We start from the raw sequence: 26691 nt of genomic DNA on the forward strand, positions 1-26691 counted from the left end.
TAATGGTGCCTGTAATTGGTGTCTAAAGTTATTTAAAGGTAAATTTACTAGAAAATAATTAGCAATTTTATAGTTCGCTACTTCCTAATTTTGTTGATAAAAGTTTTTCAGTGGTTTTTATCAGATGACACAATAGGGCCATGCTGTGAAATAGCTTTTTTTCAAACTAGAGGGAAACTGTGCACACAAAATAAGATAAAAAAATTTTCCCCCTAATTTCTTTGCCTGGCAGCCAACCCTCCCTCTCCTTTTATTATCCACTGATTTATCCTTAATCAGCAGAAAGTGAAACTTCCCAGGCATTGCTCAGTGATTTGTTCTTTGTGACCTTGGGAGGTGAATCCCAAGCTTCAAGGCTAGTGAGGAAAGCTGTCCCCCACTGCAGGGACAATTCTGCTGTCCCCAGCTGAGGCAGCCCTGGGTCTGGGGGCCAGTGGCTGGTCCCTGCCTGCAGAGGAAAGCGAGGGCTATCCTCTTTGTGGGTCTCTGACCTGGTCCCATGGAAGGCATCTCTGGGGACACTGCCCAGCAGGCTGCAGACTCCCCCATGCCTGGGACCCTGCAGGCAGGGTGCTGGCCCGGGCGGTCCTGGTCCCAGTCCTGGTCCCGGCTGCAACACATGCCTTTCCCCAGCCCTTTTGACGCTGGTGGGCTGCATCCTGCAGGGTCAGGTGGGAGCAGCTGCTCGGGCTGGATGGGCTGGTGGCAGGTCATGGCCAGCGCACATCATGGGAGTCTTGCTTGTGGGGTGTTGGTGCTGCTGGGGGGACAGGAGAAATAGAGCAGAGAAATGCAGCTGCTACAACGTTTTATTGTTTAGTGCTGTGGGTTCAAGTGTTCAGTTCAGGATTTTCATATTGTTCAGGTACAGAGTGACACCGACAGACAGAGACGCGTTTGGGAGGAGTTGACAGCACAGCAGTTTGGTTTCAGAAAAGACAAACTCTCCATTTCCAGCCTCTGAACCATAAAGTACCAATTTTTCCAGAACAATGAATCACCCAGTCTGTGTATAAAATTAAATATAATTTATGCTTTGCTAATTGAAATCAAATACAAAATTCAATTTCCTGTGTATTCTAATGCTGACATTTGAATATTTTTTAAAAAAAAGTGTTATTAACCTGACTCTCATTTGGCAGGCCACTCTCTGGCCAGATAGAAAATAATTCCCCTGTCAAGGCCCTGCGTTAACATGGCACATTCGGGGTGCATTTCAGAAAAACAGAAAACCGAATGCCTGCCCCAAGACCCCCATGCTGCCCCCCCATAGGTCCCTCTCCCTACCAGTGCCACAAAGGGGCCGGTGGCACTCTGGCACCTGGGGGTGGGGTGTCCCCCGTGTGTGGGGTGGTTGGTGTCCACAGGGGTGGAGGAGCAGGGTGTACCCTCCCACCAGGTGCTCAACAGTTCCTCTCAAGCTGGAAATCGTAGCCGATATAAAAAATAAACCTCTAAATATATGGCAGAAAGAAGGGGAACAAGAGCCACGGGCAGACAGGTGAGGCACGGGCAGGATCATCACCTCCCATGGACCATGCTGCTGCTGTAAACCATCAGGTAGTCCCTCCTGGGGGGCCGGAGCCCCAGTCCAGCACCTGGTTCCAGCTGTGGGATGGAGCTCCAGATGTGATCGTGCTTTGTCCCAGGGCAGGATGGATGTTCCTGCCTGGCCTGGCCACATGCTGTGGCTTCCCTAGCAGGGTGCTTCATTGGGTTGTAACTCTCAGACAAACACGCGTTTTCAGATCCCCTGTCACTCCAGTGAGGGGCATGATGACAGAGGTGACCGTGGCTTGATGGCAGTGGGGGACCAGGGGCTGTTCCCAGAAGCCAGCACAAGCTGCTCAGGGAGACATGGGGCAGCGCTCAGACCAGAGCAGACCGCAGCTGGGGTGTGTGGGGAGACCTGCTGGGTGGGGATGGGCGGTCCTAGGGGCCCTTTCAAGCTCAAAGAGGCCTTGCTAGGAGAAAAAGGCTGCTCCCAGTTAAGCTGTGGATGGGGGCTGAGAGAGTCCAAGCCCTGGCCACAGAGGTGATGCACAGTGCCACGCCGATGGCCATAACACCAGCAGTCACGGGCAGCCACCAACCTGCCACGCGCCAGCCATGCCATGAGCTGGAACACCGTCGCCCTGGAGCCAAGCCCCTCTGGCAGCAGCCAGGGCAGTCAGTCCCACCATCTCCACTAGCAGGCTCCGTTCCACACCGTCATGGCCAGCCTGCCGCTGTGTCTGGGCTGCAGCATGCTGGGAACGGGCAGAAATTTCTGGATATCCCTCTGGTGAGGAGCCTGGACACTGATCCTCAATGAGCCTCTCATCCTCCAACTGAATGTATCAAGCAGCTTGCACCAAATTGTGTTAACAACAGTTTTCACTTAGGAGATGATCTGACATTTTAATAATGTGTGAAACACTGTAAAATTATTCCTATTACATACTTCCAACTTTCATGTAGTAATTTGGGAACTTGTGGGTCTGTGAAAAACTGTGTTTTGTCAGGAGCTGTTTTTAAACCTAATCAAGCTAGTAGGAACTGGCATGACATTAGCAGGGACCTTGCGGTGCCCCTCCAGCATGGCCCACGGTGTAAATTTTCCAAATCACTTCAGCTCTTTTTTCAGCCAGTCCAAGGCACCAGCACCACTTCATGGCGTAACGAACCACACGACAGGCCATGAAACCCAGCGTAGCTTCAGCTTGTTACCCAACCTAACAGTGATTTCATTTGGTTAGCTGGATCAGCAGGGATTTCTTGCCACCTTAATCAAAACTGAGTCTTGGTGCTCCCACAGCTATCTCACGCTGCATTGCTGATGCTTTCCATCAGCCAGGGACTCGCTGCCCGAAAGAGAATGGGGGGCTCGCGCACAGCTACGCTCCACCCAGGAGGCATCCTTACCACTCAGTAAACAAAGTAAGTGGCCAGCAATATTTGAGTGCCCTTAGAAATCACCTGTGTGAAGGGAACATCTCAGCAACAGTAGCTCTGCATTTTTCCTTTTGTTCCCTCTCTTCTTTTTCTCTCAGTAATGGAGATGGAAACGGTGCAGCTGTGTCAATGCGCTGCTGGCCTGCTCTCCACTGGACCCAGCATGCAGCTCTCGTCACATTGCTGGAGGATCCAGTTGTGATATGGGCTTGTTCTACAGTTTCTACCAGGATTTGCAAATTTGGTTGACTTGGTCATTTCCACTAGAAAGCACACATTTTTTGTGTAGAGCAGTGCTCACCCTGGGAATTAATTACATTTTTGTAATTCTGAAGTAAAGATGAAGTCTGCTTTCCTGTTTTGCAAACCCGGCTGTCAACAGCAAGCAGCAGAGATCTCGTTTTCAAGGTGCAAATGAAGGGCAGTGCCAGGGGCCCCGCTGGTCAGCCCTGCCCAGACCCTATGCTGAGGCTGACCCCCACGCCTCTGTCCTGCAGTTCCCACCAGGAATGCCTGGCTCCAGACCACAGAGCCAGGCACAGCACCGTGCTGCCAGGAGGTGCTGCCTGGGCACACGTCTCTCCGCACCATGCCTCAGCAGCCTGGCTGGGTGCTGAGACCCTGGCTCACTCCAAGCAGGTGCCTGGGAATGGTCTTCGCTACGGCTTCCAGGAGGAGGGGGGCAGTCCTGGGGAGGCCCCAGTTCTGATCCCACTGAGCACCCCAGCAAAGGAGGAACACTCTCTTCCAACAGTGTAGATAGATACACCCACTAGTCAGAGGAGAATCGGGCCCAGGTGTTTTGTGGCACTTGGTAAATACTAGTTTTAGTGCAACAAGTAATTGAAACATCTGGTGCAAATGAGATTTCTGTACATAGTTCCTTTGCAGCGTAACTGGCTTTATTCCTTTCACACAGAAATACCGGTGTGCCTGTGGATGCACGTGTCCTGAATTTACCAGATCTGATGCTGCTGTTTGGGCAAAACTAAAAGCCAGGTCAGGAGAAATCAAATCTATGGGTTTGTCCCAGTGCTGCTGGGTTTTGTGAGCACCCTGCTGCTCAGCTAGCCATAGCAGAAGATGCTGGTCCTGCCTGCCTGGCTGTGAGGGGGACACCAGCAGCAACATGTCGACTTGAAGCATCCCATCGCCCCAAGGAGCCCCACTCCCTCCACCTCCTCCTCCTCCCACCTGCCCACTGATCCCTCAGCATCACGGTGGGAAGAGCCCGAGTGCAACCCACAGTGACGTGCCACTAAGGTTTCAGAGGTGGAAACATGGGACAGCTCTGGCTGCAACCCTGAGAGTGCAAGAGTCTTGCACTCACAAGGCTGAGCCTCTTACCCCGAGTGAGTTTTGGGTCTCTAATGATGATTCACTTCTCAAAAGAAAAGAGCTTTTTTCCTGATTTCATGGTTCTACTTATCACTTTCTTCCTGCTCCCACTGGAAATCTTGCCCCGTCATTTGGTAAAACATGACATTGAAAGGTTTGTAAAACTTCCGCAGTCTGTGAATGACGTCTGGGTCTATTTTGGGGTGAGTTCGACCCTTGGATTTTCCCAAGCACCGGGGAGCACTGCTGTCCTCTGGCTTCTTTAGACAGGGGAACCCCTTGGTTTTATTAAAATAAAAATGTTTCTCTGTCACAATCCTCTTGAGGCCTAAGAAGTCCTGGACCTTGGCCATTTCCCCAGCCGGGTCAGTGATGAGCCTCTCGCCACTGACAAAAAGGATTTGGGAGAGGGGAAAGTACTGCAGCCAGTTCTCCAAGTGCAGGGCGTAGATGCCGATGCGGATCGCGCTCCAGGAGGCGTCAATCAGCCCCAGGGTCCGGTTCTTGAAGGCCAGCACCTCAAAGGTGGGGATCTCTGGCTTCTTGGAGAGTGTCTGTGTGTAGTCCGAGATGGCCCGGGTGACTGGGTTCCTCACCACCACGATCAGCTTCGTGTCCTTGGCCATGGAGTGAATGCGCCTGGGGGCCTCGTTGGTGACGAAGTAGCTGGGGGTCTTCTCCATTGTGATCTGGCCGTCCAGTGTCTTGGGCATCACATTCCTGTGCAGAAGCAGAGGAGGGGAGGTTAGCAAGAGGCCAGGCACGGGCGGGCACCTCGGTGTCCCTGCTGCCCCATGCAGGTGTTGGCGGGATGTGCGGGAGGAGGGATGCTGCCACACCTGCAGGCCCCAGGGACCAAAGTACTTCTGGCTTTGCTCCTTCTTGGACCCTGGACATGATGGGCACCTAAAGTGTTAAATCAGCCTTGGTAACACATTATACAGTCAATTCGCCATAGGCATATGTAGACAAAAGTTAATTGACAATAAACCTGTACAATACCTGCCTGTTCAGCAAGCCATCTGCTTCCATTTGCTCAATTAAGCCTATTCACTTCAGAGCCTTGTACCAGAGTGGTGCAGTTAGGATTACACAAGACCTTTTTGTTATGATGACATGCTTTTAAATGTCTCAGCTAATAAAACTTAATATAGAATAAGATCCCTTGCTTCTAGTACAATAATTAAATTTATTTACTATCTTGTGTGTGAGAAAGAATGACTTTTCTTTTATCTCTAATTCACATGCTCTGTCAATAATTAATTGCTGCTGGGTTTTGAGCTTCCTGTGCGAGCACTTTTATTAGCCAAAAGGAATTTGCCTACTGGATAAATTAGCATGTAGCAAGACTTTCCTGGATAGCATATTACCATATTGTAAAATGAAACTGCAGTGAGATAGCATTTATATCTAAGAAAATGAAGAGGTAAATGCTTGTCCCAGCTGCCCCCAGTTAAAGATTATCATAGCAAGACGGAAGGTAGTAAATGCTGTCCTCTGCAAGAGCTTTACAGCCTCTGTCACGCCTCCTCAGCCGCCGGGCGCTGGAGAGGTGGCAGGGTCATATCACGAGCCAGGCACCTACCCACCTCCCGCTCCTGCACACACCATGGCCATGGGCAGCTCCAGCCCTGCCGCCATGCCCCCGGCCCCGCAGGGCTCCACTCTGGCACCTGCTGTGTCACCTGCAATGGAGACGCTCCAGTGGGAAACCGGCTGGGTCCCGAAAGCGCTGAGACACCCCACGGCAGCGACCCATGCAGGCACTGACCGCGCAGCGCCGGGGGAGCACCACAGCCTGGCCGCCCTTCCCATCGCCCGCTGCACGGACCGCACGAGGTGACACAACGCAGGAGGCCATGGGGCCATGACACCCGTGGGTACTGCCACATCTGCCCGAGTGCTCCCATGCAAGGCTTCCTGTCTGCCTGTGCAAAGTTTTACAGGCACAGCATTGGCTGCGGCTTCAGTGTATTTTAACAATTTCTTTATCTTAAGCTTTTCAAATGCTCCTGCATAGACACACTCAAATGAAGCATAGTTTGTTTAACTTGTTGCTGGCTCATTTGCCCCAAAGGCACGATGCCTGCCTGGGAGGCAGGAGGAGCGGTGTCAGCTCCCAGGAAGCACTTGTAGCACTGGCCAGGCCTCCTGCTGCAGACATGGAGGATGGCGGCGATGCTCAAGGTCTTGCAGGATTAGCCCTTCATATTGCAACTATTTCCAGTACAAACATATGGTGAAGGAACAATGTGAATAGGCTGGAAATGGTTCTGTAAGAGCACCTTGGGCACCAGTGACCACAGCGATGCTGACGTCAAACTGCCAAGCCCCAGGAAACAGCTATATTAGCAATTACGCGGCTGAAGTCTGCAAGCAGAGGTGGCTGTCGGGAGAGGACCAGCTAGGTTTGCTTGTCAGTGATGCCTCATACTTGTGACTACTTAAATGCATCAGTTTGCTTTAAACCTCCCTGTAAAGTGTGTATTTAGTGTTGGTGTACTCCATCCACCTGGGCTGGTTTTATGAAGGTGCTGCTGGAGGAGGTGCTGGGTGTCCTGTTGAGGCAAGAGCAACGGTGGGTTTGGTGCTACTGCAGAGCTGCTCGTGCCTTCAGCATTTTTGTTGCAGAGGCTGGTGGGGTCCTGTGGCTCCCATCTGCAGGCAGCATCTTTCCTGTTGAACAACCTCTAGCTGTGTCCTGGCAATGGGGGTTTGTAGGGGAGCAGGCCTGCAGGACTTACCTGTTTCAGGGCCAGCACGTCAGTGGCCAGGCCCTGCCAAGGAGCTCGTCCCTCCAGCATCCTGCCCTGCCAGAGCTGCTTTCCCCACATGGCAGGGCATCTGCAGTCCTGTCTTCTGCCCAGAGCACTTCAATGCTTTGCCCCTGCATTGCATCAGCCATTTGAGTAGCAGCAATATGCAAGAGCAAGCATTAGTCTGAACCATGCGTCTTAAGGTATTTTTCCTTTAAGAAAAACCTCAACAAATTAAAAGGGGTGCAAGCACTTGGGAACTGCAGATGCTGCAGAATTACAGAGTGACTTTCATGGGGAGGTATCCAGCACCAGGATTTAACAGCCCTGTGGGAAGGAAGCATCTCTTATGACTATCCACATCACAACAAGGCCCACAGAGTGATCAGGGATTGAGTGCTCAGGTGCCCTGTACAAATAGGGTGCTCTTTGGCTGAGCATGAGGTTGTGTAAGGGAACGGTGTGAGAAAGTGTACAGAAAATGAGGCCACAAGGTTGAGCACATGGGCAGGCAGCATTTGCCCCGAGGGGAACAGGAGCACAAGTCCTCCCTGCTGCTCTCTGAACACGTCAGGAGAGCATTGCTGACAGCCAGAGTGGGGCTTCCCCTCCCCAGTGCTGCACAGCACCAATGCTCAAGCTTCCCACCCCAGCTGGGGGCAGTGGCCAGCTGGGCACAGGCACCACTGGCTGCAGGGAGCAGTGGCTGATGACTGACCCTGCAAGGGCATCCCACCAAACCCCCGGAGCTGCTCTGGGGGTCACCTGACATCTCAATCTCTCTGCATGGTACTTATCAGTGTTTGTATTCCCATGGAAATTGCATTCACTCAACAGCACGTCTCCGTCTCCGAGAGCAACTGGCCAAAGACAACCCTCAATTTCATGACATGACCCACTGCAGAAACCTCCCTGCTGCAGAGTTGCACCCTCTGACCTTGGCGGGTACTGCCTTTGCATGCGCAGGGGGCTTGCAGGGCACCAGTCCTTTCTGTGTTGCCCACAAAATACAAGCATGGCTGTGTAAAATTTCTTTTTTTTTTTTTTTAGTATTGCTTAACAAACTTGGAACTGAAATGCTAGAATTTCTGCACAGAAATTAGGTCTCGGTCTTAACGTGACAGAGTGGTGAAAGCAAGGAAGAAAGCTGCAGGGCTGAATGGGAGGGGGGCTGCATCATCCGTCATCCACCCAGATGCCAGAAGGCAGTGGCACCCTTGGCTGCGCTGCCTGAGGTTTAGCCATTGCAGGCATCTGCGTGTTGCAGCCTGCTCCTCCAGCGAGCACAACTCAGGTGTGGTACTACATCGATCTTGCCAGGGTCCAGGCTCCAGCCCTGGGGGAAGCATCTGGCACTGGAAACCACTTTGGCAGTGGCTGGAGGTAGTTTCCAGCCCTGCTGGGATGAGCACTGCACATAGCCTGAGCCACAGTCCCTGCCCCAAAGAGCTTCCAGAAGAGTGGGAGCCTGTGAGGGAGCAGCAGCCAAGGTGCTGGAGCCTTGGGGCTGTGCGATTGGCATTGGAGAACTCGTGGAGGAGTGAGGCAGAGAACTGAGACCAGGGAATAAAAGCGCTTCCAATCCAGTGACTTTGCCCAGGGCGCTCCCAGAACAGGTTTCTATTGAACCATTAATTACCAAAATCAATGTGTTACTCTTCTGTTCCTTGCTTCACAAAATAGTTATTTTATCATCAGTTATAGCTAGTAATTTGTATGCATTTCCTTTTTAACAGATTCTATCTCAAGGTAGTTGCAGACCATGTTTCACCCCGCTGCTTGCTGTCCTGTGATAACACCCAGAGCACCTCCATGGTACCAGAGGTGCCAGCCCCCAGGGACAGAGGTGCTGCAATTTTCAGTTTTCACCAGTCAGTAATGCAAGCCCCTGAGGAAGGACCAAGAATTTCTTAACCAGGTATGGGATTACTCTGCCCATGTTCCTTTCCTCCCGACTCCTATCACCGAACATTTAATGAAGTCCTGAAGCAGAAACTTTTATACTGCTTACCAATCTCTGCAGTTAGTGGCAACACTAGAAATGGTTAACATGCACAGAGGTATCCAGTCCCTCCTATGTCTTGCTAAATTCTCTGCTCAAAGACATCAAGCAGCAACAGGGTCCATGGACTCATTCCTCAGTGCTCGGGCAGTGTTTCTCCTTTGTGCCAGCCCTTTATTCACTGCTGTCCTGCTCCGTGAGGATGGGAGAACGGAGCTTCCCACCTTCTCCCTTTATCCCAGTCTTCCTTTTGCACCATGGTAAAATTTGGTAGGGCTGGACCAGCTCCAGTGCTCCCTTTGCCAGGTCTCCACAGGACTACTGAAGGTCTCAGTTCATGGCGAGTTCTCCAGAAGCATCCCTTCCAGGCCAGGGGCATGTTTGATCCTGAGCTGATAACAAGGGTGAAGTCCTGGGGAGGCTGACCTGGGGCTGTCCTTGCTTCTCCTGCTGCTGGGAGCTTGGATCAGTGCTTTGAGACAAGAGGGTCAAATGGGACCAACTGGATTGCAGCGAACCTGTGGCACTATGGGGAATGGGATCAGGGAGCTCTGATTTCTGAGTGAAGAGGGCAGCAGCTGAGACAGTGGCAGCCTGGAAAACAGGAGAAGGAACAGTGTGTAGAAGTCCTACCTTGCAAATGGTGCTGGACTGCCCAGCAAGCACTGAACACTGTTACCCCATGGTGTTCAGTTACCCTGACACCCACACAGCAGCACAGCACACTTGTTTGTGCTGTCTTAGACAGGATAAGCTGTTTTCCTCTGCAATTGTCTGAGCAGAAGGAGAGACCAGCACAGGCAGAACTGGCTGGTGTATGCTCCTGTGAGTCAGACACCCTGGCAGCATGCAGCAGGCTGTCAAATGTCAAAACATGGCCATTATGAGATGCTAAAGCTCTGCTGGACGATGAGCAACGGGCTCTTAGACAATAGGGCTCAAGGGGACCATTGCCATGGCCATCTCTGACCCTCTGCATGGCATATGCAGACCTGCCCTGGCCCACCCTGGAGCAGCCGGAGCACGACCTCCACCAGCACATCTGCTCTGCAGACAAGGGCCAGGGGTTGCAGAGGGGCCAGGCAGCCCCAGGTTGCTCTGGGCCAGGGCGTTAGTTAACACCACTCCCTGCTACTTAGCACCTAGGCTGCAGTGTGAATTGGTCTAGTCACAGCCACTAGCTTATTGGTTTTCTGTAATACATCCTTGTGTCTGATCTCTCTCCCGGCTGACAAGATGCTGTTCTGCAAATAAGTGCCTGTGGACTCTCAAGCTAAAAAGCTCAGAGCAAACGGGGGCTGGCTGGACCCCTGCCCCTTGTGCTGATGCTCTGGCTGTGCAGTCAGACCGGAGGGTGTTTACTGACAGGATTTGCACTGCATTTGCTCTTGCTCCCCCCGACCAGCCTCTCCCCAGCACGGCGCGTTGTCCGCAGCCCCTGGGACGTTTGGGCAGGTACCCAGGGACCCGGAGCTCGCACAAGCCTTCATTTGTTCTGTATTATGTATGGACTGTGTCTGTGATTTGTGGGGTTTTAGACCGCAGTGCTCTGAAAGAGATGAAAGTGAATCAGAATTCAGAGGAAGTTCTGCTGCTTTTCTTCACCCACGCTGCTGCTCCTGCCCATCCAGCTGCTGGCAGGCAGGGGCTGGGTGACTGCCAGGAGTGGGGTTCCCTCTCCTTCCAGGCACTGCCATGCCACAGCAATAGCCCCTCCATGGACAGTTTTGTAAACAAGGACTTTGGTCCCCTCTGCTGTAGGGTCAGGGCAAGACAATTGTCTTGCCTTTTATATTATACTTACTTAGGTTTTACTTTAAATTATGGTTTCAATAAGCTGTTGCAAAAAAAACCCCTCAAGCCTCTAAGCCTTCTCTCTGTGGTGGGGACACTTCAGACAATACGCTGCAAGCAAGTTGTAATGCTGATGTTCAAATGTAAACCAAACACACCAGGAGTTTATAAAAGAAGCATGAACAAACTATTAATTACAATGGCCCCTTCCGATGATGTTATCATGATACACAGGAGCCCAGAAATTGCAGAGCTAATAATCTGAAAGTGTTGCCACATTTAAGGACTGTGTTAAACTCCACGCACAATAAAGACAAATGGATAGATAGGTTGGCACTGAGGAGAGACAGCAGGGAAGTAGCGATCAAGGGAAAGAGGAGGAAAAGCAGATTCAGCTTCTGCTGTACAGTTTTAAGGGTAACACTGGGAGCTGCGGTGTGTCCTCAAGACACCCCTGGCCCTGCAGAGCACCAGAACTACTGCAGCTCTGGGATGCACAAGCAGAAATGATTTTTCCTAGACTCTGCCTTGTTTCAGAGTTACTGTCTAGGTGCTGCCTTTCCTGGGCAGGCACACGGATTACCCTGCTGATCTCCCAGCGTGCACAGGCAGCTATGAGGGAGGCTTGAGCCTGTCAGCCCCAAGAGCCAGCACGTCCTGCATGCATCCTGCTGCATGCAATAACTGTTGCCAAGCACGCAGCAGAGAGCAATACCAGCACCATTGGCTCCTGTTGCTGAGAATAACAAGGGTGTTAAACCTGGAGCAGCCGAGCCTCTGGCACGGCAGGCGTACTCCTCAGAGTGGTTAACCTTCACAGAGCTGCTGCCATGTGCTCTGCCCTAATTGCGCCTGTGCCGGCAGAATGCTAACCAGCTCTGCGTGCTTGGGCAGGACACATCGCTCCAGATCGCTCCTCTCCGGTGGCTGCTGCAGAGCAGTTTGCAGTGCTGGGCTGGGGCTTTGACCCCAGAGGGGACTGCATAGCCTCTTGGACATGCTTTGGCTTTTCTTGCAGTATCTCTTTCCCTTTTGATGCCAGGCTGACTGATGAAGAGGCACTGCCATGCTGCTGACCATGCCTGATGCGCCTCTGCAGAGCAGCCCAGGAGGTGAAGCGCTGGAATGGACACATCTACTCATGGCTCTGCCACTGGTCTCTACTCACCTCCTGCCCCTTCCCTGTCTTCATTGCTACCCACCTGAAAAAAAGGGGCAATGACAACAAGCTGCTGGAAGGAGCTCCACCGCCACCTGGCATTAATGACTCCTTCACTCAGTTAAGGAGATGGGCGTCATTTCTTCATGCTCTTTGGTAGCAGCATCTCTGCGCTGTGCAATGTCAAAATGAAACTTTTATTGCCATTCCTGGGCTTCGATCCAGGAATTACCTGGTCCTTCAAGCAGATGATCAAATATGTATTATTGGCTGCTTGCTTGGGCTTTTGATATGTCTCTCCTTTCCTATTCATTCCCCAGTTCTGTGACCTGGAGGCTAACGAGGGCCAGGCTGCTCTGCATGCCCCCCGGCACCCCCACTGCTCATGCGGCTCCCTTTGTGGGATGGGGGACTCGCTGCCATCCGTTCTTCAAGTTTTTTTGCTCCGTGCATAAAAAGGGCCCCCAGCTGCCGTGCAGCAATGGGCAGGACATCTGGCTCCTGGTCTTCTCTGGTTTGTGGCAAAGGCTGACTCTAAGCCCTCATTGGGAAAATGTGCTGTAGTAATTGTTCTTAACTGCTGGCTTCAGACAAGCTCTTTATTTTCAAAGGATACATTTTATAAATTTGTGAATTTGCATGTTGCCAAAATCCCCTTGTGGTTTATTTAAATCCAGATTATCTTGTTTATTCCTTCAGTCACAGCTGTCATTTATCTCTGTGTAGGCAGCTTGTTCACAATGTTGCAGGTTTCCTGCAATCCCACTCAAAAGAAGTCTTTGTTAACTGTATTTTCATGTTCTCAGCAAGAGAAAAAAGTTCACAGCAACTCCCAGGGCTTGGAGAACCACAGAGAAGGACATGGATTTGCACGATTGCTATTCAAGAGGCAATGGCCAGGTGCTGCAACAGTGTCACCTGCCCGTGGAGCTCATCTCTGCTGCTCCTCAGGGCGGAGCAAACATCTGCTTTTGTCTTCAAAAGACAAACATGAAGTCATTTTCCTTTTTATTATTAACACATTCCGGTATAATTGCTTGAGCTGTCAACTGTGACCTGCCAGTAATACAGCAGGCGTGGGACTTTCAAGGGGAGAACGGCATTGCAACTGAAGACTGCAATACGCATTAAAAGCAGAACCTATTTGCTGTAAGCCCCCAAGTCAAATCTCTTGTTGAATTTGTTCAAACATAAATTTACAGCTGAATTTACATAGGTTTAATGTTTTATAATCTTTTTGGTCTGTGAATCTATATTCAGGACTGAGTGCATTAGCTTAGAAATATTGTGCTTAACGCTGAAAATAATTTTAATCTGTCCAAAGTCCAATCCTTTGCACATCACTAAACCTCAGAATCCAATCCTTTCTAATAAGAGACACAAAACTTGCATCCGTCGCTGCCTAATAGATTCATACTACTCTAATTCAAATGGCTTGCACATGTCTGTTAAACATGAAACGCAAATTGTAAAGCACTTCCAGAAAAGCGGGTGCCAGTTCAGACTGGGGCTAAAGCAAAGCAAACCTCCCCCAGGAGACCCACTGAAGGAATTCAATGGTTTGGAAGCTGGTGGCTGTGGGAGGAGGAGGTGAACCACCCTTCTCTGTGACTTGAGCTCTGCTCTTACAGGACTTAATACCCAAAATTAAGGGCTGCCTGGGGCCGCTGGTTTCCCTCTCCAAGACAAGCAGCTTTCCCTTGTCCCAAAGTTTGTAAATCCATTTGGTATCCATACAAAACACTCTCAAGAGTGGCAGTTTGAGACTGCAAGGACACTTCCTTGCTCCATGCCAGCTACATCCCTGCTGAGCTTCTCCCCAGTGCCTCCCAGGCCGTGCAGGACTAGGGAGCCCAGGACACTACAGCCAGAGCCAGGGGCAGCCCCAGCTCCTGCTGCAGCCAGGGCAGTAAGGAGCAGCTGGGACTTGGGAGCATCTCACTGTCAGCCATGCCCCTGCTGCTGCCGTGCTGCCTGCTCCCCTCTCCGGGGCCGCCTGGAGCCGTGCCTCCAGCAGCAGTGCCAGGATGGAGACTGGTCCTGTGTTGCCATACCAACGCAGGTGCTAACACCGTGTTGACTAACTGCGAGCTGATCCGATCAGAGAATGGAAGCATTGAGTTGCTACGGTAACCGAAATGCCAAATTGGAAATTGTGTCGATAGCAAAGTTATCCAAGAGGAGGCAAGCGTGCATAGCGGGGTGCCAGCCTGCGCCTAGCCAAGGGCTGCTCAGCAAGTGCCTGCCCAGGCCACCCAGAGCTCCTGCTTGTGGGTTGATGAAACAGCTCAGGACACTGTGGAGCTCTTGGCTGCATCCCAGGTGCCAGCCTTGGGACCTCCCTTTCATGGGACACTGCTTCCCTGCTCCCTCCTTCCATCTCCTGCTCCTCAGTCTTCACTTCCCTGGCAGATGTGGCCAGAACGTCTGTGCCTCTCATTGCAACAAACCCCAAAGGACAGGGCTGTCCTCTAGCGATGGCCCCGGCAGCCCGGGCTTGCAGGGCATCGCTGGTGCTGGCTGGGCACATGCCTGGAGGAAGGATGCCGCCTGCGAGCATCATTCGAGCTGCTCTCCCAGACACTGAGGAAAATGCCTTTGGAGTACAGTCTATTTCTAATGTGATTTTTCATCATCTCGCCCACTCTAGAGTCCAACAATTGCAACGAGAGGGATTCTGTGTCTCCACAAAATACAAAATCTTTAACGGCTCATTGGCATGTGCTTAAGTTGGCCTGGATAAGAAGTTACTCCTGAGAGCCCACTATTGATTCTGTCAGGGATTCAGAGGTTTTATAGGCATCGCTCAGGATCTCTTTAGTACTTGTACCTTCTTAATGGCTCTCATCGCCGATAGAACTGAAAACATCCCCTCTGCACACTGGGAAGCAGCTGAAACTGTGCCAGAAGACAGTGCTGCGCTGCTGCTGTGGGAGTGTGGCTGCCTTCGATGGCCAAGCCTCCCAGGCAGCCCTGGGGAGAGAACCCTTCTGTGGTTCCTCTGGTGCATCATAGGAGGTGGAGGAGCTACCAGGGCTGGGGAAAGAGGTGGATGAACTTCACTCAGGAAGGCTCCTCTCCTCCTACCACTATGCAACAAAATCAGTGGGCAGCTGGCTGAGTAGCAGACAAAAATATAAATATGCTCTGATTTCACTGGGACCATCTGGCACATGCATGATAGGCGGGTAAGAATGCTATAATCATGGAGCAGAGAACTAAGCTGATCCATTAAAGTCTTTTAGCAGAAGCAACTATGGAACCTGTATTAATCCAGCAATGCTCTGTGAACAGACATCACAAGGTTAGATCCATTCAGTTGCAATTAAAAATAACCCTCACTGTTCAGGCTGGCTTGGATAGCTATTACAGCATTGTGTTCCCCAAAGACTCTCATGTATATAGATTGTTGATGCTTGCACAATGCAATCTGAAATTATGATCTTAATGCTAAATCTTGCTTTCTTCTGTTCTTTCCTCAAGTGGATCTCCTCTGGGATATGGCTGTTGCCTTGTACCGAAATCCCTCGCCTATCTGACTGCACAGCTCACACACAAATTGGACAGTCTCCAGTTAGACAGCGCTGCTATGATTTCACTGCCTTCCTAATGGGGGGTGCCCTTAACCACCGCCTTCCACATCCACAGCGTGGTGCATGCACAGGGGTGTTGCTAACTCCTCAGCTGCCTGGCCTGGCCCAGCAGCTTGCCCAGAAACAGCCGCTGGAGCCCTGCAAGCCCCAGCACAGCTGGAAGTGCTCAGCACATCATGCACCGGCTCAGGTGCCTTTGACACCACTTGGCTTCAACTGTGCAAAGCAATCTCACTGCTGTGGATGGAGATGTGTGTTCAGTGTGACATCATTTTACCAGTGATAAAATTGGCCTGATGTCTCCAATTTTAGTGTAAGATTTATTGCTGGTCAGCGCTCAGCCATGAAACAAGTTGTGAAAAAGGCTGGAAATGCGTATTTCTAACCCCACTGCAGTCAGAATTGTTTTGACTAAGCCTCACTACCATTCTCTACAGAAGCACTGCAATCCTATTCACTGGGAAGATCTCAGTGTCGTCTAGCAGATTTAATTACAGTATTAATCACAGTTATAGCAAAGCAGCACTAGTCTGGGTGCCCTGCCTCTCGCACACGTGCTGGAACAGGGACTCGCTGACAAAGGCAGTGATGAGCCCTGCTTCCTTTGACTGAGGATGTTCAAGTCAAGGTGGTCTGTTCCAAGGCCAGGTTTCCCTTCAACATAGGGTCCCTTGAGTGCTAGCTCATTCATTTTCCACTGTCACAGGAGGAAGGGAGGGGACCTGGATGTCCATGACTTGGTATAAATCCAAGGGCTGGGAAAGCAAGCAGCCCACCCAAGAAGAAGCACTCGCCCGCTGAGGACTGTGTAATCATGTTGAGCTCCACACTGGAGGGAGGCTTGGTCTTGCAGACAATTTGGGGAGCAAATAGCAGCTATTTAATGAGCAAATAAATAACAAACTGGCTCTGAAACACTTGGGGTGTCTCAATACCCATGACTCAGTCATAGGCAGCTTACTCTGCAAAGTGGGTCCTGCAGAGAATGGAGGTGCTCCTGTTTCTCCCCACAACTGTTTCCCCACCTGCCCAGAAGATGCATCAAGCTGAGGGTGTCACTGCACCATCACCCCTGGGGATGCACCTGTGAATGCTCGGTGTGGGGCTGGCTGCAGACAGCAGCAGAGCAGGAGGGGAGCAGGGTGCAGTGCCCTCCCTACACCTCCTTGGGAAGTACCAATACAGCTGTAGTGGGATGAAAATATGCCAGGGGCGAAAAAAACCCTGACACAAGTGATAAAGTCTTGCTGTTGGTCTCTGAGATCAGCCAAACCTGCCATGCACTGCAGAGCTATCGCTAGCCGGATTGGCCTGGAAAGCCACTTGCAGCCACAACTCCCCCAGCTCAGGCAGGAGCAGCCCCTGATGGTGGTCGGTACCCGGGGCTGCACAGGGGCATGGGGCTCCCTCCACCTCCCCCTTTCACGCCTATGCTTGCAGGACAGAAATCCACTCTGAAACACCAGATCCATTGCACGTTGTTTGTAGTAGGCTGTTGCAAACCTTTCCTTCCCACTTGCTTGGGAAGACCTATTCCCGAGGTGGGAGCTGGCCTCAGTGCCGCAGCAGGACAAGCCCCAGCGCAGCTGGCTGCATCCTCCTGCCCTGAACGCGGCAGGCAGGCATCTGCACGGGACTGCACAGGCACCTGTGTTTCCATCCAGCTTTGCCTTGCTGATTGCTAAGTATTATCTGTGGAAGTTTCAGGACTGTTAATAATACATGCTATTGATATTGCAGGCTACGGTTCCTGGAAAAGCTGTTTTGATATGGAAAAGATACAGCTGAGGAGAGAGTGCTGCAAACACAGTCCAGTTCACTTTAAATACTGATTTGACTCAACTGGACAGTTCAAACCATCCTGTTTCTCAAAGACGGGCCCTTCCTGAGAAGGAAGGCCATGAAAATAGAGTATTAAAATGTAGTAGTATGGAAACATATATTGTGCGGAGTCCTTTTTAATCTTCTGGAATATTTACTTCTGCTAGGAAAAAATGCCTGACAATAATGGCTGCCTAAGTGAAAGCACTGCTGCTGTATCATGCTAAAAGCTTTTCAGGGAAAAACAGTAAATAAATTCCACTCTTCAGATGTATCTGGATGTTATCCTAACACAGTGCCAGAGTAATAGGCAAGCCATCAACAGCTAAAAGGCTGGGAATTGTTATGGAGGGACAACAGAGGAGCGATATCTGCAGAATAGGTTGAATAACATAAGTAATTGCACACATCCTGCTGCTGAGCTCTTGCACCTCCAGCAGCCAGGGAAAGGAGAAGGACTCTCACCCCATCGGCACAGAAAGGTTTGACACAAAACTGCCAGGAAAGGCTGCCATAGGAACTCCGGGCAGGCCAGGCGCAGGCAGCCAGGAGCACAGTCCTCCTGCGGCTTCAAACCTCTGCTGTTACACGTTTGATTTCTAGCTGTAGATGAGACGGGTCCATGCAGGCCCAGTGGTGCCACAGGCAGAGCAGCTGAATGCAGGAGCAGCTGGGGAGGTGACAGGCTCTTGGGGGACAGCAGATGCTGGAGTTAGCAAAGCCAGTCCCAAATCCCTCCACATAGACATTGTGTGCCCAGATCTTCCCGACTGCATTAATCTCTCAGCTGTCCAAAACACAATATCCCACTTATTAATCTACAGCAGGGCAGTGGTTCCATCCAGCCCCTAGAGCCCAGCACATGGCCTGGGCAGAGCCCTGTTGCCCTCCTTCACCATTACGGGGCAGCAACAAACACCACTGCCCCGGCCCCCTTGACTACCTCTTCCCTGCAGCTCCCGACCTTCCCTGCTCAGCACCACAGGCAAGCTGGCTGCATCACTTCCAAAGTCCCCAGAGCACCCTCAAAGCACCAAGAGGTGACATTGTGCCAACTCAGTCCCAGCACGAGACAAGCCCCATGGTGGCCAAGGCACCCCCAAAGTGACTGCCAAGGACTGCGCAGACCTGAGACTCCTCCGTTCCCACCCAGGAGCTGCTCTCCTGCCCCAGGAGGGAGCGATGCCAGGCTGTTGCTGAGGGTACAGCTATTTATTATTTGCTTCTGTCGATTATTTTGGGGTTTAAGTTCATTTATTATGTATGCAAAAATGGTAATACACTGGCATCTGAATGTCTTTTAGGCATACAATATCCTTATTATTCAAAGTGTTTTTTCCTCCATAATTGAATGGTTTACCTTATTATTACTTTATGTTAATGACCCAGCATTTCCATTTTTCTATAGGATGCTTAATTGTAAGCAAAGTGCAATCAGAATCAGAGATGCCATCTGTAATTGACAGCATCATAATAACAGTCAGCATCACAGGAACAAAGTACCAAAATCAATGGCAGTGGAGAGAAAGCTGCCTCTGAAAATACCCAGGAAGCTGTTCAGGGCTGGGACAGAGCCCCATCCACACAGGATCCTCTCTCCAAGCAGTGACAGTTTGGGCATTAACACAGATAGAGTGCTATTTATATCAGTTTGTACATTTAATCAGTTTTTTTGCAGTTTTCAGCGAGATGTGAACTATATCCCTGTCCAAGGCATTTGGTTCAAATCAGCTGAGACAGAGAATAATCAAGATTTATGATTCTCATTCTGACGCGGATCACACAGTCAGTGCAATCGGTACAGCAGAGCTTCCTCTCTGAGCCCCAGTGACATCCCTTCACTCTCCCTCGCAGAAGTGATTTAACGTCCATCTCAGGAGCTGTCAAAATGCTGCTGCAGCTCCAGATAACCGCGACTCCGGGCTTTCCCCACTGGTCCCCCACTGCACGTAGCCGCACACTCCCTCCCGGGCAGTGACACTGGAGGGGCACCACGACCGCGCTAGGGGTTGTTCAGCAGAAATAAATGAAATAGCACTTTGCAAAATAAAAGGGATTTCATCTTTTTCTGCCTCTCGGTACAGCTTAGAGCAGCCGGGAGAAGGAGTAGCCTGTGGCATGTCTGACCTTCCTTGTACAGAGCATCCTTTGCTGAGGGAACTACATCACAGGTTCTGCACAAGCCACTGGTGTCTAAGTTACACCTGCCCCACTACAAGGGGAAGGGGGCTTGTAACAGAGCAAGCACTGGGTCTGCAGCAGGGAAGGACCCTGGGAATGGCTCAGGAGGCAATTCTAGCAGCAGAAAGGGTTGTCAGCAGTTCCAGCAGACAGCTCTGTTTCCAGGGGCTCAGCACTGGTCCAGAGAGCCAGAGCTGTGCTGTCCAACACCTCAGCTGGGAAGCAAATGTTTGGGTAAAAATTAAATGATCCAAAAGCAACTCTATTAAAAAAGAGCCAGGTGATGGGAACATAGCAGCAATGAGGCTGTTTCCAAGCTGCTTTGAAAGCAGTCATGCCATGTGCTGCAGGCTGGACAGGGTGTGCTGCCGCTGGCATTGGCTCTTGGGATGCTCCAGTGGGCTCTTCCCCAGACATCTGCTCCTGTCAGCACAAGACAGACACTAGCCCAGGCCAGGCAGCTCAGTGACAACTGCTGAAAAGGCTGCTGGCACATCATTTGCTTTTGCACGTGAGAGAGACCCTGCAGGCTACATCCACACCACCCAGCAGACCTAGGCAGGACCACTCTATGGACAGCACAGCACAAGCCATCTCAGCCAAAAAGCCCCATCTCCTGTGTCTGGTTCATGAAAACAGAGTGCTGCAACCCTGGCAATGAAGGCTTGGCAGGGATGGTGGATTCATCCGATAAATGGTGTGACGGGAGCTCTGTCTTGATTGTAGTAGGCGGTGAGCTGGGAAGGGGAACACGAGCTCGTCTTCCCTTTCGCGCACCCTCAAAATAAAGGCAGACAAATATGCCAGCCACAAAAGCAAAATAAATGCTGTTTACTTGCAATACTGAAGTCTCCAGGTAGTGACTTTGTCAGTACAGGTCCCTGCTAATGTTTTGTTACCCTGAAGAGGGTTGGTTTAGCCATCTTTTCCCCACACAGATACACACTATGTGCAGCAGAGCTTAGATTTAGCCAGGACTCTGTTAAATTCACACATGCAGTATAACATTCAAGTAAGCGAGAAAACAGACTGATGCCATTCCAGTCAATACAGTAAACAATTGCTGGTTTGGATAAACAAAATTACTAGTGCTGAAGAGCCCTGGGCAGCACTGCACACTCTGATTAGTGTAAATGCTAAACACAAACCAATTAACACTCTCTAAGTCTGCTTATCTCATGTCACTTAGTGCTAAAATAAAGCCTAACACTAAATACACATATTGATTTAGCCATTAAATCTAGCATCACTCAAAATAGCTCATTATATTACTGAGAAACAAATAAAGTCATCTTAATTTTCAGAACCTACTGTATTATGAACAATGACTGAATTGCTCCATCCATCACCAAAGAGTTACTACTGATACCAAAAGCAGACTGATACTACTCAGCCTAAAAATTAAACCTAGTAGGACCACAGGCAGAGGTGGCATGAGGGCATCCCTGTGTTACCTCAGGTAGCTTCGCTGTGGAAACACTCCTACACACTGGCCTGGCACTTGCCAACAGCTTACAGAGCCAGGATACAAACATCACCATTGCTAAGAGTATGATCGCTTTGCTGGTACCAGACACAAGTCATAGGCATCAATTAGCTCCTCTAAAGAAGGGGACAAGACTTACCACACAGTCCTGGCAAGCACTACCGACTGCTGGTACCCTCTCCCAGAGCACAGCCTGCACTGACAAAATACCAATCTTAGTCCTTGAAGAACCAAAGCTACTTTTGGTTTGATTTGGGTTTTATATGCCTGTTAATTTAGAAACTATCAGAAGCTGGTGATGGGAAGAGCCTGGCTGGAGGTATCCCGCCCTAACAAGCACTGGGACAAGGCAGGGATGGGACATGTGGATGTTAGCAGGCAGTATGTGATGTTTACATTCCTAATTACAAGAGCTAATTCTTCGGTTTGGCCAGGTGTCCCTTCTGCAGACAAGGTTAATGGGATGTGAGAGGCCACAGCTGCCACAGCACCAAGTGAGGAGGACAGGCAAGGGACAGCAGTATTAATCAGCCAGGAGCAATGCAAAAATGGTTATCTCAAGCTGTTTGGAGGCACGGATTAAAAATAAATCTCCCTGAGTTTAATATTCTGCCAGTCAGCTCCTTTTTGTAGGTGGAATCTATTAAAAAATTATCTTTCTGCTAAAATGCTAAAGTATTTTTGACATTTAACAGCTTGCTTCAAGCAAAAAAGTGCAATAAATACATGGGAGAGCTAATTGGCTCCAGTACACCCAACATCCAGTCCATCATGAATAAGCAATGCAGTGCCAGCTTACTGATGGCTTCAGCAGACCCTGAACGCCTCCTCCTGAGCAAAGGCGCATCTGCTCCAGTCTCTCCAGTACACCCAGGGTAACTGGGAAGTTCCCACCGTGGTCCAGCAGCGAAAGAAAATCAGCTGCAAACTGCATGTTTAGACCTGGGGGTACCAGGGGGTGTTGCAGTTTGGTCTTACTGAAGGCTATACTTTGAGGTACTTAGTTTGCAGCAAGAAACAGAAGGAGCTGCTTGGCAATGTAGTCTTCTCAATAAAAATTAATGCTTTAACAAGAAGCCAAATAGCTACAGCTAATGTACTTCTGAATGAGGTCTAAATTTTATTCATAAGCATCAGTGTCAAGACTAAAATAACAGTTTTATGGACACTATGAGCATAAACAGCTCCGCTGATTCAAAACCAGAAACTGCACTTCTGAATGAATCAACTCATTCATTTGGAACAAAAGCATCATTTTAAATACATGCTTCAAATAAAAGAGAAAGCCAGAGACAATGTTCTTCTTGTGAGCCTGCTTCCAAGAAATGTGCTGCAAAGGAAAGGGGAGACGAGCTCCTGGCGAGGGGATGGTGACCGGGGATATGCTGGGGAAAAGGAGCAGAGAACACTCAGAAGCTGCCTGGGACATGGCTGGAGGTGGGGTGGGATGGCGTTCCCGTCTCCTGAATCATCTACGTGTGGAAAAGAATCCCAGATAGTAAAGTGCTATGGTGCTGTGGAAAACTCTGCTGAGCTCCAGCATTTAGGACATGCTGGCTCTGGTTCTTGTTGAAACAGCCTCCATTCATATGGGATGGGTTGCACCGTGTTTAGACATTTCTCTAGACTGCTGAGTACCAGGTATTGGGAAATCAGAAGGAACTGAAAGAAAAATAAGTATCAGGGCTGTGGACATCACTCATGCACAGAGCCTCTGAATGTCCTTCCACATGGATATGTGTGGATGCAAAAGCATCTGCATGGATGGCTGTATCCATGCAGCCATCATATGGGATGCAGCAATGTGTGATATGGCAGCAGCTACACTAAATTTGTGTCTCTGAAAAAATAATACAAATTAAAATAATACAAAGGAGATTCCTGTTTCTAGCATGTGTTTCCAACTGTTGCTGGTCCCAGGTCTTTATGCTCTACCTCTCCCCATATGCTGTTTTCCCCACCCTCTCCCTGCTGCCCCAGAGGCAGGGAAGCTTGGGCACGTTCCACAGTTTCGGACCCTTAGTGCTGACTTACCTGTCATTTCCAGATGTGCTTTAAGTGGTGGCCTGGGGAGTGCTCTGTAGTACATTGCACTAAGGACTCTCCAGAAGCTTAGTCTGGATCTTGATATGAATATTGATAATGCACAGATATCCATTGCTAGACCAACAAAGCTGTTACAAATGCAAGCTAAAAACAGTGACAAAACTGGAAAATGTGGAGAGTTGTACAGCTAACAATTAACTGATAAAAGATTTTTAGAAAAAAAAATCTTTTAGAAAAAAATAGTGCCATAGGGCACAGCTGAAGCTGAGGCAACAGAGGAGCCGTGCCTTGGAGATGGTGACCAGAGTGGTTTGGCTGGGCAAGGGATACTGAGGAGGCACAGTGACACAGGGGATGGGGCTCACTGGGAAGCTGAAGCCCTAAGTCCGCGCTGCTCACCCCCTTGCAGTGCCTCTAAGGAGCGTCTTTGCAGATGTCCAGAGCTCCTCCCGGCCACCTTCATCAAACCCCACCAGAGACCCCGGCAGGCTCCTGACGATGCCTTTGCAGAAGATGCTGAGGGCACCTGCCCTCCCCTGGCACACAATGTGGCATGCGTGCGTGGGCTGTAGCGTGATTGTGGCAGCCAGAAAGACTCCAGAGCACTGTCAAAACTCAGCTGAAAAACACATTGTGTATTCAGTGACAAGTTTGTTAAGTTGTTTGTCTGCTAATGAAACCATAACAGGCTCTGGACAGTTTGTTTATTTTACAAGGCCAATTAGGGGCCGTGCAAAGCTCCCAGCACCCCCCTGCTCCCACACGCTTTCTGCAAGTGGAAACGGGACCAAGCACTTTCAGTTGAGACTGAAACACCCCGAGCGAAGCAATCCCCATTCAGCCCTGAGCAGCCAGAGCTCCTAGCCAGGATGAGGCCAAGCTGAACCCTCCCACACCGGGCAGCCCCTGGTTCCCTGACGCTCCCCATTAGCTCCAGGCACCGCAGGGCAGCTCTCCCTGCACCAGGGCTGGGAGCACAGGCAGCCCGGCTCTTGCCACTGCCGTGTTTCCCGTAACTGGAGCAATATATCTGTGGCCACAAATGAAAGATCAATATTTATTTAACATACACACTACCCTTTAGAGGCCCTTAATTGTAAATTAATCATCATTAACTGACAGTAATTGAACATGCTGAAAGCTATGATCACAGCTTTGCCCTGCAGCGGGAGCCCCTGGCAGCAGAGGGGAGTGGGACGGAGGTGGGAGGCAGGAGCAGGATCCGGCACGAAGCACTGCCAGCCCCGCACACCCGCCTGCCCGGGCAGCAGGGCTGCTCAGGGGATGCTGTTGCTTGGGTAGCCTCAGCTTTGCTCAGCTCATAGCAATCCTGCGCCGGAGGGACAGAGCTCTGTGGCTGGCGGACACTCACCAGGCTGTGCCAAAACAAGAGGAGCAGGTGCCTCCGGTCCTGCTGCAGTCCCAGAGCCCTTGGTGGGAGATGCTTCTGCTTTAGCCCTAGTCTCACCTTCCGTGGGGAAAGGCTTTGGCCTCCAGACTGGACAAGCCCCCATGGCCCGTGTGTCCAGCACGGGGGTCTAAGAAGGGAAACAAGAGGAGTGAAGGGAGTGTCACAGGAGGAGTGCATTGTCTGCGCCCCGCCTGCCCGCCCTGGAGCTCCAGAGGGTCCCAGGCAGGGGAAGCACCATCACCTCACTCGGCTCAGAGCACTGTCTGCCGAGGCACAGCTCTAAATCTGTGAGGATGCCTTTCCTTTGGGAGGGAGAAGCTGCAGTTTGTTTCTTTCCAGATTTTACAGGAATACAAACCAGGAGGGCAAGTGCCAGCTCTTTCCTCCCTGGGCTGCCAAGTGAATCAGGTGTGAGCCTGCCCGCAGGGACCACCAGCAGCAGTGTTTTGGAGTGCTGCGTTTTACACCAACTTGCACACTGGAGGGCTTTTGAGATATTGGTGTCTGGGGGGTTAGAGCAGCTCTACCTTGCATTTCTGGTGTTACAGTGATTAAGCAACAAAATATAACTTAGTCCTTGGTGGGGAGTGCAGGAGAGTGCGGCTGATCTCCAGTGCCAGCAGGCTGTGCAGAGTGAGCTGACAGAAAGAAATGCAAATTCCCTTTCTGTAAGGATGACAGTGGCACGAATGCTGACTTTATTAAAATGCAGAATTATTTCAGGGCCTTTTGTTTAGCTCAGAGCCTGGAGGTAATTTATGCGCAAAGATGAAGCAGTGAGGGCTGTGCTTAGCTGCCTGGCACTGCCAGCATTTCTTGGCTCATGCTCCTGGTGTGAAGGCTTTCCAGCTCTGGAAGGAAGGTCTGGGAAGCTCACAGTCTCCCTGCTTGTTCTTGCTGAAGAAGTTTTCCTGTCCTCACAGCACCTGCGTACGGTTCCTAAGGACTGGGCATTGAACATTCAGGCTAATTAAGTGCTCACTTATCAAGCAGGCTGGTCTACTACTCCACCATGCCAGAGCCTTTCCCTCTCAGCTTGCCCTTCACCGGCTGCTTGGAGAATGGCAGCCTGACTGCACTCAGGGCATGGAGGCTGCTGCACGGGAGATGCCATCCCTGAATGCTACTGTGCGGCGTCCACACGTGCCTCCCCTGTGGTTCCCTCAGGACAGAGAGGGGAGCATCACCCCCACGCAGCCTGGCCAAGGAGCCCTTTGAGTCATGGGCAGCAAGGAGGAGACCTGCTCCCAGCCTCGCTACTGTGGCTCTGCCACGCTGCCAGGTGAGAGCTGCGCCTCCGGACCTGGGAAGGGCAGAAATGTTGCCTGCTACGGCCACTGGACTTGGCATTGCTGCTGGATCTGCCCCAAGTGCCCTCAGGCCAGGCAGTTCATGGACTTTGCAGCCCATGAATTCTGTTTGGATTTGGAGACTCATAGCTGGCAATCAGAGCCACTGCAAGCTCTGATCAAAATCTGGGGCTTGGTTGGCTCTTCCACAGCTTTGGCCTCTATATTGAAGGGAAGCTGGCAGCATTTGGCAGAAGAAACTCCAGAACCTGGCATTGAGATGACAATTAGTTTCTTATGATGAAATACTAAAACTCAGAGGGATGCAATTCATTTGCCCAGGTCAGGACTCCGGTGCGGCTCAGAGTAAACAACCTGGTCCACAGCAGACAGCTGGGCGGGTTCTTGGGAAGGGACCTGGAGAACATGAAAGGGGGGGTTCCCACGAGCCACATGAGGTGGACGCAAAAGAGAGGAAGATGCTGCCTGAGGTCTCTGAAGCGCAGCAGCAAGCACACTTGCTTATGACCACAGTCCTGGGAGAGACTCCAGCCAAGTCCTGGATGGCCTGGGGGAGCTGGCAGAAGGTGCAGGCTGGCGCATTTCAGGCTGGTGCAGGCTGAGCTGGGGGGTGCCAGGGGTGAGGCGGCACAGCCAGGAACATGGAGGGATGTCAGGGCAGGGGCAGGGGCTGGGTGCTGCTGAGGCAGTGCTGCGGAGATGCACTGAGGCATGGGGACCGACACCAAGCACTTCACCTCCGCCTGAACCATCACTGCTAAGGCAAACAAAGGCTCCTGGAGCTTGTTGACAGGGAGGTTTACCGAGATGAAATCTTTGCATCAGGTTATGTGCTCTTGTTTTGAGGAGCTTAAACTATG

At 50.9% G+C, this 26691-nt stretch overlaps 1 protein-coding gene across 1 annotated transcript in view; it reads right to left on the bottom strand.

The window, feature by feature from the left end:
- Nucleotides 1-791: 791 nt before the first annotated feature.
- Nucleotides 792-26691, bottom strand: part of HS3ST4 (heparan sulfate-glucosamine 3-sulfotransferase 4) — a 66869-nt gene continuing 40969 nt past the window's right edge. The window contains exon 2 of the mRNA XM_037387269.1: nt 792-4992. Within this exon, the coding sequence (XP_037243166.1) occupies nt 4356-4992 (637 nt within the window). The 3' untranslated portion in view covers nt 792-4355. The remainder of the gene's footprint in view (nt 4993-26691) is intronic.

Source organism: Falco rusticolus, chromosome 4 (genome assembly GCF_015220075.1).
Source record: "Falco rusticolus isolate bFalRus1 chromosome 4, bFalRus1.pri, whole genome shotgun sequence".
Taxonomy (NCBI): Eukaryota; Metazoa; Chordata; class Aves; order Falconiformes; family Falconidae; genus Falco; species Falco rusticolus.